Source organism: Trichosurus vulpecula, chromosome 7 (assembly GCF_011100635.1).
Source record: "Trichosurus vulpecula isolate mTriVul1 chromosome 7, mTriVul1.pri, whole genome shotgun sequence".
Taxonomy (NCBI): Eukaryota; Metazoa; Chordata; class Mammalia; order Diprotodontia; family Phalangeridae; genus Trichosurus; species Trichosurus vulpecula.
In genome coordinates this window covers 240122007-240136424 of record NC_050579.1, presented here as the reverse complement: position 1 = coordinate 240136424, position 14418 = coordinate 240122007, and the positions used below count along the sequence as shown (strand labels likewise).

Here is a 14418-nt window from a genome sequence, read left to right as displayed (position 1 = left end):
GGGAGGGTTGGGGGTATGAATGAGAATCACCTGCCTCGGAAGTCATGGTCTGGCAGGTGGTCCGGACCCGTCCGGTTCATGACCTGCCCCCTCTCCCCAGTTGTGCAGTGGTCATGACTGCCGTTCTGGCCCTGAGGTACGGCAGCCTGGAATGTGGGAAGAGCGGGTGAAAAGGACAGGTTCCCTCCCGGCTGCGACCAGAGCTGGCTGGGAGGCGGGGCGAGGGGTGTTGGCTGGATGCCGGGCGGGGCTCCAGCGGTTCTCACGCTACTGGGGACCGGCTTGGAGCCCAAGAAGCGCAATTGACAGAAAAGGAGGTGGAGATGGAAAAGCGAGGATCCGGCGGAGCACAATGAGTGGGTGTCCGGGGAATGCGAACCCAGGTAACCGGGGGGAGGTTCAAGGGGGTATATGAGAAAGGACATCCTGGAAGAGATGGGGGCGCGACAGGTGGAATGATGATCGTGGGAAAATTGGGGCTAAGGAATCAAGGGGCCAGTCTTGCCCTTGAGGAAGAGGAGGGGACGGCCCTGGGACTTTTAGGGCTCCTGACCGCTACTAATGCAGGGTTGGAATCAGGGGAGGAGGCCAAGCGGGTAGAGAAGGGACTCCTCTATCAGTGCACCACCCTTCTCCAGTGGTCCTGAGCATGGAGGTGGGATGGTCAGAGGTCTGAGAAATGGAGTAGGGTGGGGTTGGCAAGCCTAGTGAAGGGGGGCAGTGGAGGAGGAGGAGGGAGGTGAGATGGAGAAGTGGACTAGCAAAGGAATCCCCTCCCCCAGGCTCCCTGGATGCACACACATGCACACCATGGATAATGGAGTGGACACTCCAGAGCACTCAGCAGGTGCAGCACCCTTAACACAGGCAGAACACCCTTAACAGGAACAGAACAAACACGTTCTTTATAGAAAAACTCGCCTGTGGTGTGCAAATATACAAACACTCAAAGAGCCTATGACTAACAGGAACAAACAGAGATACTTTAAACCACACATTCTCAAACTGCGGTGACTTGGTTAACTACAAAGAAAGAAGGTTTATAGTATTGATTTTCTAGGGGGGAGGCTGCCTGAGGAACCTGGGGAGGACAAAGAAAGATTTGGAAATAATCTGAGTCCCATCAAAGTTGGGGGATCAAAGACTTTAGGGCTCGATAAGGGACCTTGGAGATAATCTATAACCCCCACCCCCTGCCCATCTTCAAAAAGGCCAAACTAATTTGCCCAAAGCCCTCTGGTTAGTAAGTGTTCTTCCTTGCCTCCAACCTCCAGAGAACCCACTGCTAGGCACCTGAGGGTGAACCCATGGTGGAATGGCATGAGCAGTGTCCAGTTAGGGATGATTTAGAAGTGTCCTGTGGGGTCCAAGGACATATGATTCTTAGACATGGTGGACACAGGCTAGTACAGCAACAGAAGGTTTCCATTTGAGACAGCCTAGAGCCTCCTGGGGTTGCCCACCAGAGGGCACCTGTGTCCAAAAACCACCTCTGCAGGAGTCCAGTTTCCTGGGGAGGAGATGGAGGGGGAGGAATCGCTGGCTGGGTGCCTAGTAGTAGAGCTGGGCTAGTGCCCAGGTTGGGCGGATTGATGGGCGGCCCTCCAGCAATAACAGCCAGGGCTGTTGCCAACCACCCAGCCCTAGAGGAATGGGGAGGGGGTGGTGTATGTTGGTTTACAAAAGAATAAACCTCCTCCAGTCTGACCCAAGACAGTGACCACTTCCCTCTCCTTCCCTTCCCACGCTGGGCCTCCTTTAGACACAACACCAGTGATCGCTGGCCACACCTATTTGCACAGAGGTCTAAGGGGGGGTGTCTGGGCCTAAGTGTCCCCTAGCAAGACAAAACTATCCCTTTCCCTGGGCTTCCCACTCAGGCTGAGGCTAGAACAATTGACCTTTGAGGTCAAGGGCATGGTGACCTTGGTGATAGGGAGACTCTGGGGTATTTGTGAATGTATATCCATACAGGTCTGCTGTGTGTCCTGGCATCTGGGCCTGTATGTATGAGAGAAAACATTTGGGACAAAAGCGTAGGATTGAGAGACTGGAGTGCCCCCTTCCCTTCTTTGGTCTAAATGTGTATATGTTGGGGGAGAGGGGGTTGGGAAAAATGAGACTTTATCTCCCCAGCTCGGTCTGACTATCTCTGAGGAATTCTTCCTCGTAATTATTATTAATTGTTAATTAGCCTTATCTTGCCTCCCTAAAGGGCCAGGTGCTTGGGTGGAGACAACAGGGTGAAGTGAGCCCTAGAGGTTTCCTAGACTTCCGTCTCTGTAATAAAAATAATAGCTCTAATTTACTTTGTACTTTAAAGTTTGCAAAGCAATTCCGCATACATTATTTGATTCCCCCCCCCCAACAACCTTCTGTAGAAGGTATAATTATCATCCCCTTTTTACTGGTGCAGAAAATGAGGCTGAAAGGTTTGTTGACTTAGGCTCACCAGCTCCTAATAAATGCTGAAGACAGGATTTGAACTCAGGTCTTTCTTCCTGACTCCAAGTCTTCCCGACTCCATACTTTATTAGCTATACCTCCTTTCTTATGCTCTTGCCAAGAAGTTGGAAATTATCTTCTCAGAAACTTCCCTTCTAGAATTACCCCCAATCGGACCCCTATTGTCTGCTGGCTAAATCCGGCTTAATTGATAACTCACTACCAGTGAGATGTGGGGCCAAGAAAAGGGACCTTGGATTTTATGGAGACGGCTGGAAAATAGACACTGAGATTCATTTTTGGGGATGTGACCTCCAAAAGACATCCCAACCTCTTCTCACTCTCATCCCCTCAGAGCTAGTCTTGGCTATAGATAGGGTTATGATGTGCTGATAGGATCTAATTTAGGTTAGTGTGAGTCCAGGGCAGCGGGAAGACTGTAATCTAGAGACAAACCCCGACTTTCCCCCAATGCATTAAAGTGCAGAGGAAGAAGGTGAACAAAGGGGATTGGAGGTGGTGGAGGAAGAGACCAGTCCTGTAGGAATAGAGAACCAAACGGATCTGAAGGGAGTAATCCTGCTCAGGAAAGGAGACAGTTAAGGGAGTTCAGGTTTGAGGGTCCAAGAGAATCATGGGAGACAAAACATTACTAGAGAGAAGGCAGGGGCTTGGTGAAGCAGGCAGTATGCTTGGGGAGAGCTTAGTGTCCGTGGAAACAAAAGGGGCTGAATCTGGAGAATAAGTGTGACTGGGGTGAGGGAGGCAGCAGAGAGGGTAAAGTCAGTTAAGTTGTGTTGCTTAAACGCCTGCTGTGTGCCAAGCGCTGTGCTAAGAGTTGGGGATTCAAAAAATAACATCCTCCCCCCCAAAAAAAGCTGAGCCCCTGTTCTCAAGGTTGTAGACCTAGCCCTGTTTGATTTTTCCTTCTGAAAGTAACGAAATTACTCTTAGAGGAAAGGTAGAATTTCGGGTTCAACTTTGGGAGGTGAAAGGGGACCTCTGGCCGGGAGGTTCTGTGGCCCAAGATGGGGTTATCGTGGGGAAGTATACCAATGGGGGGATGTACCAGATGAAGGGGTCCCCCTGGAATATGGGTTTGGGAGAGGCCTAGAGTGGTGTAGAAACAGGATATTTTCGTGGGGTGTGGAAAGAACAATTTACCATTAAGTAGACGTGGGGAAGACCAATCCCAGGGTTTTGGAGAGGGGTTATCGGGTGTCGTTGGGCGGGGCTGGGGGGAGTTGGGGGGATGGCTCCCTGGGCTGAGGAAAGGGGTATTTGAAGAGAAGGAGGAGTTGAGCTTGGGGGAGCGGAGGAGGCGGGAGTGGAGAGGGTTAGCGAGTGGGGCGGTGTTTCTCGGGTTGTGGGCGGGACCTAGGGAGGGAAGCTTTGAAGGGGGCCGGGGCTGCGGGAGCAAGACGCGGGAATCGAGCCGAGCTGGAGCTGAGAGCCGGAGGAACCCCGAGCAGGTGCGGTCTTCGATGTGCACGCGGGGAGTGGGGCGGTAGGGGACCCCTAAGGGTAGGAGGTTCGAGCCCCGCCATCCTTTAATGGCCCGTGGCCTCTGAACCCCTATCCGCCGCTGGCCATTTCCACTTTGCGCTGCCCCTTCCCATTCTGCGCTGGCCCGGCGTGTGCAGGAGACAAGGTGGGGTTCCCTGGCACTGGCCACACTGGCGTCCCCGGGGATTTAGGGGTGCGCGCGCACGCTCTTAGGGCACAGCGCGGGAAGATCCAGGGTCTCTGGGCGGAGCACCCCTGGGTGTTTCCCGCGTCCCCGCGTCCGCCGTTGCTCCCTTGTCATCCTCCTGGTCCCGGGGTGGGGTAGAGGACAGAGGAGAGCCGCGGAGCACGTGGCGGCGGAAGAAGGGATGGGGACCCGGACAGGGGACCTCGTGGTGCTCTGGGAGGGGCTGGAGTTACGGCCGGGTCCGGTGTCTGGCCCACCAAGTTTGCCTTCGGACGGAGCTGAGGGGGCACCGGGAGAGGGAAGGAGCTGGCAATTGACTAATTGGTTAATGTCTTCGGTGGATTGGTCGGAGGGGCCCAAGTCTTGCTATTTAAGGACGGTCTGTGATCTGATAGTTCTCATGCCAGTTTATGTAACGCCTGTCCTCGCTTGTCGGATCCACGAGGGCAAGGACTACCTTGGCAAGAGATTTATTGATGAGGAAGGACTCGGGGGTGAGGAAAGGACTTGCAGATTATCCCTAATAAAGTGCGAGAGAGTGAACTCTACCCATCCCTCCCTCGCATTTTCCTGTACACATCTGGCCCCTGCCCCGCTTCACCGGGGCTCTATGATGGGGCTACCCCCGCCTCCCGTTTCAAACACAGGTGCATCTATTCCTGAAGCTTCTGTTTCCTGAGTCTGCCGCCCCCCCCCCCCCCCCCCTTCCAACTTTTGGATAGGGTTCCCCGGAAGGACTGAACTTCAGAGCTGGGGCACAGACTTGAACAAAAATCAGACAGCGTTTGGTGAAGACCTCTGATGAGGTGAACGCATTGCCTCTAGACGCAGCTCAGTCCACCTATGGATAACCAATTATTGGGAATTTTTTCCTTGCATCAAGCCTCTGTTTTACTTACTAGGCATGCCAACTTGCTAGTTCTGCTCTCTGGAGCTATGCAGATCGAATCTATATGGCTTTTTGTAGGGGACAGCCTTTCAAACACTTGAGGCCAGCTATCTTGTCCCCCAAATGCTACCAAGTCTTTCTATCTAGGCCAGATATTCTTTGAGCCTACACCTAATTGTCTTATGGCTTCATCTCTTGATGCCCTTCAAAATCCTGCTTGTTTTCTCCTTTCTACACTCCAGCTTATCAGTGGTTTCTTAAATTGTTATCACCAAGACCTAAGCACAACACTTAAGATGTAAGGGACCCGGGCAGAGTTCAGCCCACCCTTTGGCTTCCCTATCTCTCCCAAGGAAAGCTCTTCTCCAAGATTTCCTTATCACAGTCTATTTGCCCTGGCCTATTTTCCGCTCTCCCTCAGTCTTAATCCTTGTTTTTACCCTTCTCACCAACTCCTCACCTCTGGTCCCCATTTCTGCTAATTCCTCTATCAGCATTTCCTCTCTAGCCAGCACTACCCCAGTTAAGTTCCAGATCCTGGATATAAGACTCTTCCAGGCCTGTCTCAGTGTTTCATCTCAACACATGTGCAGGTACCCCAGTATGTCTTGTGAAAGAGCTGAGGTTTCCTTGGCAGTCTGGTCTCTGTGGTATTGGGAAGACGGCGCTCTCCTTGTCTCCCCACCTGCTTCATGTCATGTGGGGAAGCTTATAGGGGTGGCAGGGAATTGTTGGGATTTGGTGGCAGTGAAGGTAGGGGGGCATCTTTCTGGTACAGCGGAGTGGACTCTGGATTCAGGAGAGGAATAGCTTCTGGGGTAGGGGGTCTTCGTCACTAGGGCTTGACCTGTCCTGTTCAGAGGCTGACAGCTCATGATGTCTCCCTTCTGTCAAGTTTCAGGTTGAGGGAGCCCAGATGCTCCTGCCAGCATCTCCTCTGTGTTCTTGTCTTCCCTACCCCCACCTGCCAGGCTGCTGGTGGTAGGGGCAGATAAAGATACAAACAGCTCTCAGGGCTTAGAGAAAAGTGAGGAGGAAGAGGTAGGGGCAATTGGAGCCAATGGATGGTGTGAAGGGCCTGGCAGGACCAGGCTGCCACATTGGGGAGGATCCCTCTAGTTTCAGGGCCTGAATTTTTTTAGCTAGTAATATGGAAGGGGGGGAATTCTAAAATGGCATTTGCTGCCTTCTGTATTTCACCCCCCCCCCACCCAGACAACTCAGCTCTGCCCCTAAACCTCCCCCCTTCCTTCCTTTTTGCCTTTGTGGTAGGTGGGGCCCAGGGGTTCTTGACTGGGCCTTGCCACAAGTGACAAGGGATTCTCCCCTCTGCTGAGTGATGGGAAAATCTGACATCTAAACCTGCCTCTCCACAGCAGCTGCCCCTCCTTCTAAAACTGATCTGGTTTGGCCAGTTTCATCCTTCTGTAATCTGGTAAGAAGCACGTGAAGGTCTCAGGTTTGATTCTTCCACCTATTCAGGAGTAAGAATAATTCTAACACCTAACAGTGATGGAGCTTACTCTGTATCAGGTGTAATTACAATTATTATATCATTGGATCCTCACAACAACCCTGGGAGGGAGGTATTAGTATTTTACAGACGAGGAAAGTGAGGTAGAGTTAAAGTGACTCGACCAGGGTCATATGGCTAAGCCCAAACTGGAACTGACTCCAGGCCCAGTGCATCACCTAGCTGCTGGACCAGGAACTTTAGTTGGAGTAGGCATTTCCATCAACTCAGTTGATTTTCTGAGATCTGAGGTGGGAGGGATCCGACACCTTGGACCAAAGCATTTATTAAGAGCTTGCCATGTGTCCAGGCACTGTGCTAAGTACTAAGGATCCAAAGAGAGGCAAAAACCAGTCCCTGCTGAGGTGGGGGTGGAGGGGGGTGTGTGGGGGGGTGGGAGGCTCACAGTCTGGGGTGGGGAAGGGAAAAGATGCAGACAATTATGCATAAACAAAGTATGTACAGCTTACATTGGAAATAACGTCAGAGAGAAGTTATTATCATGGGGGGGGTGGCCAGGAAAGACTTCTGAGTTGTCACTTAGCCAGCAGGCAGACATGAGGAGAGAGCAAATTTTGGGCATTCTAGGGGGTCGATTAGTTTTAAAAACAAAAAAAAAAACAGAGTCTGAAGATGGTGGCTGGTGGATGAACAGCCATGTATTGTAGAATAAATAGAGGGGAAAGGAGACTGGAAATCTAGCATGGTATCTGGTTGTAAAATGCTCTAAATGCCAAACATAGCATTTTGTATTTGATCTTGGAAGTAATAGGGAGCCACTGGAGTTTAAGTAGGGAAGTGATGCGTTGGCATCTGCAATTAAGAAAAGTGCCTTTGGCAGCTGTTTGGAGGATGGTTTGGGATGGTAGGCACTCGAGGTAGGAAAACCAGTCAGCAGACTATTGCAATAATGCAGGTATGAGGTAAAGAGGGTGTTTGTTGCCTCATCCTTTTTTCATAATAATAGCTGACATTTAGATAGGGATTCACCATTTGCAAAAATGCGGTAAATCTCCTATCTCCTCAGGAGGAATGATTATTTACATGCGAATTGCATGCATATGGTGACGGGGATTTCCCCAGCGTGAGGTATTCTTGGCCTTTTGCTAATGCAAATATTCACCTCCTTGGTACCGTCTTGGAAGCAGTGAGGTGACTCAATGGATAGAGCCCTGGGCTTGGAATCTGGAAATCTCATCTTCCTGAGTTTCAATCCGGCCTCACATTTTATTGGCTTTGTAACCTTGGGCAAGTCACTTAACCCTATTTGCCCAAGTTCCTCCTCTACAAGATGAGCTGGAGAAGAAAATGGCAAAACACTCCAGTATCTGCCAAGAAGACACCAAATGGGGTCAGGAGGAGTCTGGCATGACTGCAAGACAACAAAGGCACCTTAAAGTCTGAGCGGTGCAAACCACAAAGTTGTGAAATCTCAGATTTGGAGGGGACCTCAGACGTGGAGGGGAGGAGTGAGAGCATTCCAGGGACGGGGAACATCCAGTCCACCGGAGACCTGATCAAGAATACCCCCTAAAACTCCCTTGGTGAATGGCTATTCTGCTCTAGCTCCAAGACCTCCAGGGAAGGGGGAGCCTGCTACTGCCAGATGCGTGGGCATTTCACTAGTGGATGGTGCTGAAATCTTTCCTTACCCCCGGTCTGAGTGTGTTTCTTTGCCATCATTGCTCCTGGTTCTGACCTCTGAGGTCAGGAAGAAGAACAAGTCTGTTCCCACTTACTTTTTTTTTTAAGTGTTCAAATTATTTATTTTTATTAGGATTAAAAAAGATACAAATTTGTTTTTTTTTATTAATTTCATTCCTTTAACTTACTGTATTTTTTTTCATTTTCTTTTTTTTTTTCCTTTTTCGAGGCAATAGAACTTAAGTGACTTGCCCAGGGCCACACAGCTAGTTAGTATCTGAGGTGGGATTTGAACCCTGGTCCCTTGGACTCTGAGGCTGATACTTTCTCCACTGCACCACCTAGCTGCCCCATTTATATATTTTCTAGGCAACAAAAAGGATCTTTTTGTTCACCAACGGGTGAAGAATACAGTTTAAGGCTATGTTACAATTCAGGGAACACATAGGTACAAAACTCTGCCCATTCCCTCTTCCATATGCGAGCTTTAAGCCTTTTCTTTTCCAGGTTAAACATTCCTATTTCCTTCAGTCAGTCCATATCTGGCATTACCTGGAGGGCCTTCATCATTCCTGACTGGTCTCCCCTGGTCACTGTATCTCTCATATTTATAAATTGTATACACTTAATAAATGCTTATGGAATTGAATCGTATAGATGAGGAAACTGACTGGCCACGATGTATGCGGGATGGTTAGGGGAAATTAGCAGGAGGTCGAGGGGAAGAGCTAAGCAACAGTTCGAATTTTTGGAGTGCTTGAGTTTACAAAACACTTTTCCAACAGCAGGCCCTGCTTGACAGGTGGTACAAGTATCATCTACCTTTTACTGATCAATCTGTCAGTGAGCCTTTATTAAAATACCTCTTTATGTGCCAGGCACTCTATTACGTGCTGGCACGAGCTGAAGGCCTTTTACCATTCTAATTGCCCTCCTCTGGGTACTGTCCAGTTTCTCCACATCCTAAAATATGGTAATGGGGCAGCCAGACGGCACAGTGGACAGAGTACAGGGCCTGGAGTCAGGAAGACACATCTTCATGAGTTCAAACCTGGCCTCAGACAGATAGCTGTGTGACCCCAGGCAAGTCACTTCACCCTGTTTGCCTCAGTTTCCTCACACATCAAATGAGCTAGAGAAGGAAATAGCAAACCATTCCAGTATCTTTGCCACAAAAACCCTGAGTGTCTGAGGAGTCAGACACGACCAAAAAGACCCAACAACAAAAAATACGGTCATGTGGTGATGAAGATAAAAGTCTTCAGGCCCTGCTCTGAAGGAGTGCCCGTGTATCCCACATCTCACAATCAATACCAGTGTTCTTCAGGGATCAGAGAAGGTGCTGTGCTCTGTGAGCGAGGCGGAATGCACACGTTTAGAGACCTCTCCACTCCAGATAGTCACACAGACTACTTGTGCCCGTCCTGTGCCTTCTGAGCTCACTTTGGTCTGATCAGCCACAGCCAGACACACCCTATGTTGACCCCAAGATCTCGGTGTTCTTTTCAAGTATGAAGGACAAAAATCAACTATTCTAATGGTGGGGAAGTGGGAAGAAGAGGGAAAGAACATGTACAAATTGACTACAAGGTAATTTGGAGGGGGAGGGAGGCATTAGCAGCCAGGATGATCAGGAAAGGTTTCACATAGAAGTTGGCGCTCAAGCGACGTTTCAGAGGTAATCAGAGACCCCGAGAAGTGAGGAGAGAGTGCGCACCAGGCATGGGAGATGGTCGGTGGAAAGGGAGAGAGGCAAGAGATGGGGTATTGCGTGTGAGGGACAGAAAGTACCCTAGTTTGTCTGGACTGGAGAGCGTATGGAAGGCAGTAGCGTGCAGGAACATTGGAAAGGTAGGAAGGCGCCGGGTTACCTTTCTTTGTGATCCCAGTGTTTAATACAGTTCCTGGCACATAGTAGGAGCTTAATAAATGATTATTGCCTGACTGACTGTAACCCTTATAGAAGGGACGTATTTGCCTTGCAGCTCTTGTCCCCCTTTTGTCTCCCGAAGTCAGAAAGAGTATTATCTCTTCTGCACACCTAGTCTTCCAAGAAAGGGGCCTCGTAACTTGTTTTCTCCTTCCCTTTCCCATATTAGGCTAAGTGAATCTGCACTGGCCCTGCTGTTTCTTTGGACATTCCGTGCTCTTCCCTCGCTCGAGACTTATCCAGAAGGGAGAACAAAGCTGCCAGATCCCGGGCTCCAACCTCAGGTGTGTGCCCAGCCCGGGGGAATGCTTGGGGCAGGGGGGAGGAGACAGGATTCTTTCCCTGGGGACAGTCCGATCTGGACCTCGGAATCTGACCCTCCCATGTGGGTCCTTTGCATGCATGGCCAAGAACACGTAGCTTCCCTTGTTTCCCAAGCAGTCCATTAATGGGTCCGTACACCCTGCTGCCACCTGTTCATCCCGGGGCCATTCCAATGTGGGGGAGGGGAAGGCAGAGAGAGGCCTTTTAGGATCAAGAAAGCTGTGATACTCCCCCCCTCCCCCTTGCTGCTCCTCCTTCCCCTTCATCTCCTAAGGCTCTGGGAGAAAGAGGAAGGGGAGAGGGGGCCTGACTCACAAAGGAACTGAGAGAGCAGTAGGGTACAGGTGGGGGTGGGGAAAGCCTGCTTTTCACAAAAGGCTTTCTGAGGGCAGGACAGCATGATAGAATAAGGGTTTCAGGGTCAAGGCATAGAGGAAATGTGTTTATTAGAAAGTGTTTGTGTTTGGGAGAAAATCTCTGGAATGGGGACAGGCAAACCCTAATGCTGGGGTGTGGGGTGGGGGATGGGAGGAAGATCTGGGCTAGAAAATAACAGTAGGAAATCACAGAAATGTAGATGGAAACCGAGATGGGAAGGAAGGGGGCCAAGGGAAGCCTCAGCCTAGGAGCGGATGCCCGGACCCTCTTACCTCCCCCTCTCCCCCACTCCCACCTCCAGGAGAAAGGATCTTTAGGGATCGAGGCCAAGTTCCTGTGAGAGGAGGATTTTGTGGCGGTTGTCTTCTCGCCCTTCTTTGTCCTTTAGCTTCTCCTCCTCCGTCTGTTTTGTACCTTCCCTCTGCCCCTTCCTTCCCTCGCATATCTGTCCGTGCCTCCCTCTTCTCTGTTTTGTTTCCCTCCCCCCAGCTTCCTATCTCCTCTGGTCTCCTGCTGCCCTTCCAGTCTCCTTTTCTCGTCTGTCTCTTCTCTCTCTTTGCCTTCCAGTTACCCCCTCCCTTCTGCTTCCTCCTCTCCTGTTTCCCGGCTACAGACTGCTCCAGAACTGGATAAAAATAGAGGTGGCAGTGGCGGGCAACCAGGTATTGCCACAGCTAGGGGAGGAGGTGGGGGGGTGGGGTGGGGGCAAGCTCCCAGGACTCTGTTTCCTTTGGTGGCTGTCTCGGCTGTTCTGGGGACAGGGTCCTTTTTGAAGGGAAGTAAGTCGAGGCATGCTGGGGTCCCTTTGGGAGGTGGGGAGGGGGTCAGACAGGGACAACTCCAACAAAAATAGTGAAGTTAGGAGTTAACCTAGTGCTCGGCCACTATGGGATAAAGAAGGGTCTGGAGTGGGGAGGGAGGGGACTTACACCGACGCTGCTCCTTCCCTCCCAAGGACCCCCAGACTGACAGAGCTGGAAGCCACGTGAAGCCAGGGGCAGCACTGCCATGACGACCAGTCACAGGCCACAGGACAGGTATGACAGTCCTGAAGGTCGGGAAGGTTTCTGGTAGGGGTGTGGGGAGTGGGGGCAGGGAGAGGAAGCATAGAGGGCCCAAGGAGAGGTCTCTGCCTAGGGAAAGGGGTGGTGACATAACTCTCGGGGGGCCCCCTCTGTCTACTAGCCCTTCCTGCTGGCCACCTGTGAGTCAGGCTCAGACCAGCCAATGAGGAGCAAATCCACAGCTGAGCTGTTTGCTAGGTGCTTGGTCAGTGGGAGGCCATGTAGGATGGCCTGGGCCTCTTCCCATTCCGTCACTGTTTCCACCCTGCTGCTGGCTCCCCTCAGCTAGCCGCCCTTGGCTTCCAGCCTTTCCCTGTGGGGAAGGATACTTGGCAGCTCCTGTCTCTCCCTTGCCAGCACATCTGGAAAACTTTGTCACTGCTACCACCACCACCCTTCTTCTCTCTCTGGGACCTCTTCCTTGGATAACCCCAGTCTGAGTCTTGCCCTCACTTTTTTCCGCTCTCTGGATTCCTGTCCCCTTTCTCCCATCTTCTTCCCCTTGTCACCCTCTCTCAGTACCTTCCTGCCTCATCTCTAGTCTCCCTACACTTTTATGGTCTGCTTCTTGTCCTAACCTCATTTCCTGTCCCACTCCTTACATCCCTGCCCCCAGTACACCTATCACAGGGCCCTGTGCTCCCTCTCTGATCATTCACTGTTCATCCTTTGGGAGATTCATCCTTCCTCTGCCATCCATCCCATCCCTGCATCCCACATACAATCAGGAACCTATGATTCTCTCTCACCTCATCATCCTGCTTGGCCCTCTTGGCGTCCAAGCCCAGCCTCTCTGCCTCTTGGTTGGCGAAATAGCTCAGACTTTTTTCCCTTGGGATCCTAGCCATGATCCCAACCCTACCCCTGTGGTTCAGCCTGTCCCAGACAGTGGTTGATATGGGGGTGGGTGGTGGGGAGTATTACAGCCCTAATGTGGGTTGGGGAATAGCTCCTTCCTTCCTTCCTTCCTTCCTTCTCCCCCAAACAAGGAAAACCCTAACTATTAACTCTGTCTAACCTGGGTGACATCCTGTTGCCTGACACCCATGGTTCCACCCTAGGTACTGTGACCAACAAAGCTGGTTCTGTCTGTAGCAGAAGGCAAACACACACACACACACACACACACACACACACACACACACACACACACACCCCCTTGCCTCCCAAGTTCATTTCTCCCACCCACCATTTCCTGGAAGGGGCAGGCATAATCACCAGGGAGCTTGGTTTCCCTGATTTCACATCTTTTGTAGGGTACCTTAGACATTCCTCTTCCCTCCTACCCCCAAGAGGCAGCAGCGTAATAATTTCCAGCTGAAAGGGGAAGGAGGGATATTTGCTGTGTATTTTGTTTTTTTGCTCCCCTCTCCTCCCCCCACCACTTCTCTCCCCTTTCTCTGTGGAACTGTATGGGATTGAACTGCAGTACTCAGCCTTTAAGGTCCCTATGGATCAGTGAGGGCTGGGAACCAAGGCACAGATATAGTGGCAGCCTTGTGTTTATCCTTTGCAAGAAACTTGTCTTTCTCTGAGCCTAAGACTGTCTGTCCAGCAGCTTCCTGTGCCTGGGCAGATAGGGACAGAGCAGGTGAGAGACCCAGGTGATAGGCAGGGTACGTTTAATGGAACACCTTCCCTTCTGAAAGCACCAGAGGTAGAGTTCTCCATATTCCCATTAGACTCCTCACAAAAGCTGTCCAAGCGCATTTTCAAACATCATCTCTTTATCTTTATTCCCTTCCATTGGAGAGAGCCTCTTTATCTCTCTATTTTTATCCTTGTCCATGGGGAACAGGAAAGGCTCAGTCTTTATTGCTTTTTAAGGGCTCTCCTCCATGCTCATTCCTTGGGAGGGGGCACCAAAGCCAAGTGAAGGGTTTGCTCAGGGTCACAATGGACTGGAGGGAGCTGGGGGGGAAACGAGGAGTGAGGGGTAGGCTCCAGAGAGAGTGTCCTTTTAGTTATGGACTGAAGCTGGGGCATCCCACTCATCCATCCCATGTGCCTTTCCTCTCTCTTCCTCCAGGTACAAGGCGGTATGGTTTATCTTCTTCGTGCTGGGGCTGGGCACCCTGCTACCATGGAATTTCTTTATGACTGCCACCATGGTGAGACTTAGGAGAGGGGGAAGATGGTAGACTACTTGGCAAGGGCCAGAGGGTGGGCACCTTCCCCAGGGGCACCATGGGAAATCAGTGTACAGTCAGGTGCTGGAGGGTATGATTTGAGGATGTGGATAGGTGACAGGTCCATCCTAGGAGGAGGGAAATGTTTCTGTCCACTGGGATGGCAGGAGGAAGAGGCAGTATTGTTGGGTAGCGGAGAGTGCCCTGGACATGGGAATATGGCAACTCGAGTTCTAGTCTGGACTCTGATATCAGAACTTGGTCAAGTTACTACATCTCAGAGCCTTGGTTTCCTCCTCTGAAAATTATGGAAGAGATTAGATCAGAGATTCTTCTTTGGTGGAATGGTGAAGGGGGAGGCAATCAGGGTTAAATGACTTGCCCAGGGTCACCCAGCTAATAAGTGTCT

The 14418-nt window shown here is 51.0% G+C and overlaps 1 protein-coding gene across 8 annotated transcripts in view; it reads left to right on the top strand.

Annotated features, from left to right (window-relative positions):
- The first annotated feature begins 247 nt into the window (after positions 1-247).
- SLC29A1 (solute carrier family 29 member 1 (Augustine blood group)) overlaps positions 248-14418 on the top strand; it is a 30115-nt gene continuing 15944 nt past the window's right edge. The window contains exons 1-5 of one of the 8 annotated variants that reach the window (XM_036766685.1): positions 248-383; positions 10284-10398; positions 11384-11478; positions 11772-11853; positions 13910-13991. In XM_036766685.1, the coding sequence (XP_036622580.1) occupies positions 11825-11853; positions 13910-13991 (111 nt within the window). In that variant the 5' untranslated portion in view covers positions 248-383; positions 10284-10398; positions 11384-11478; positions 11772-11824. The other 7 variants (XM_036766686.1, XM_036766687.1, XM_036766688.1 and 4 more) reach the window with 7 other exon arrangements.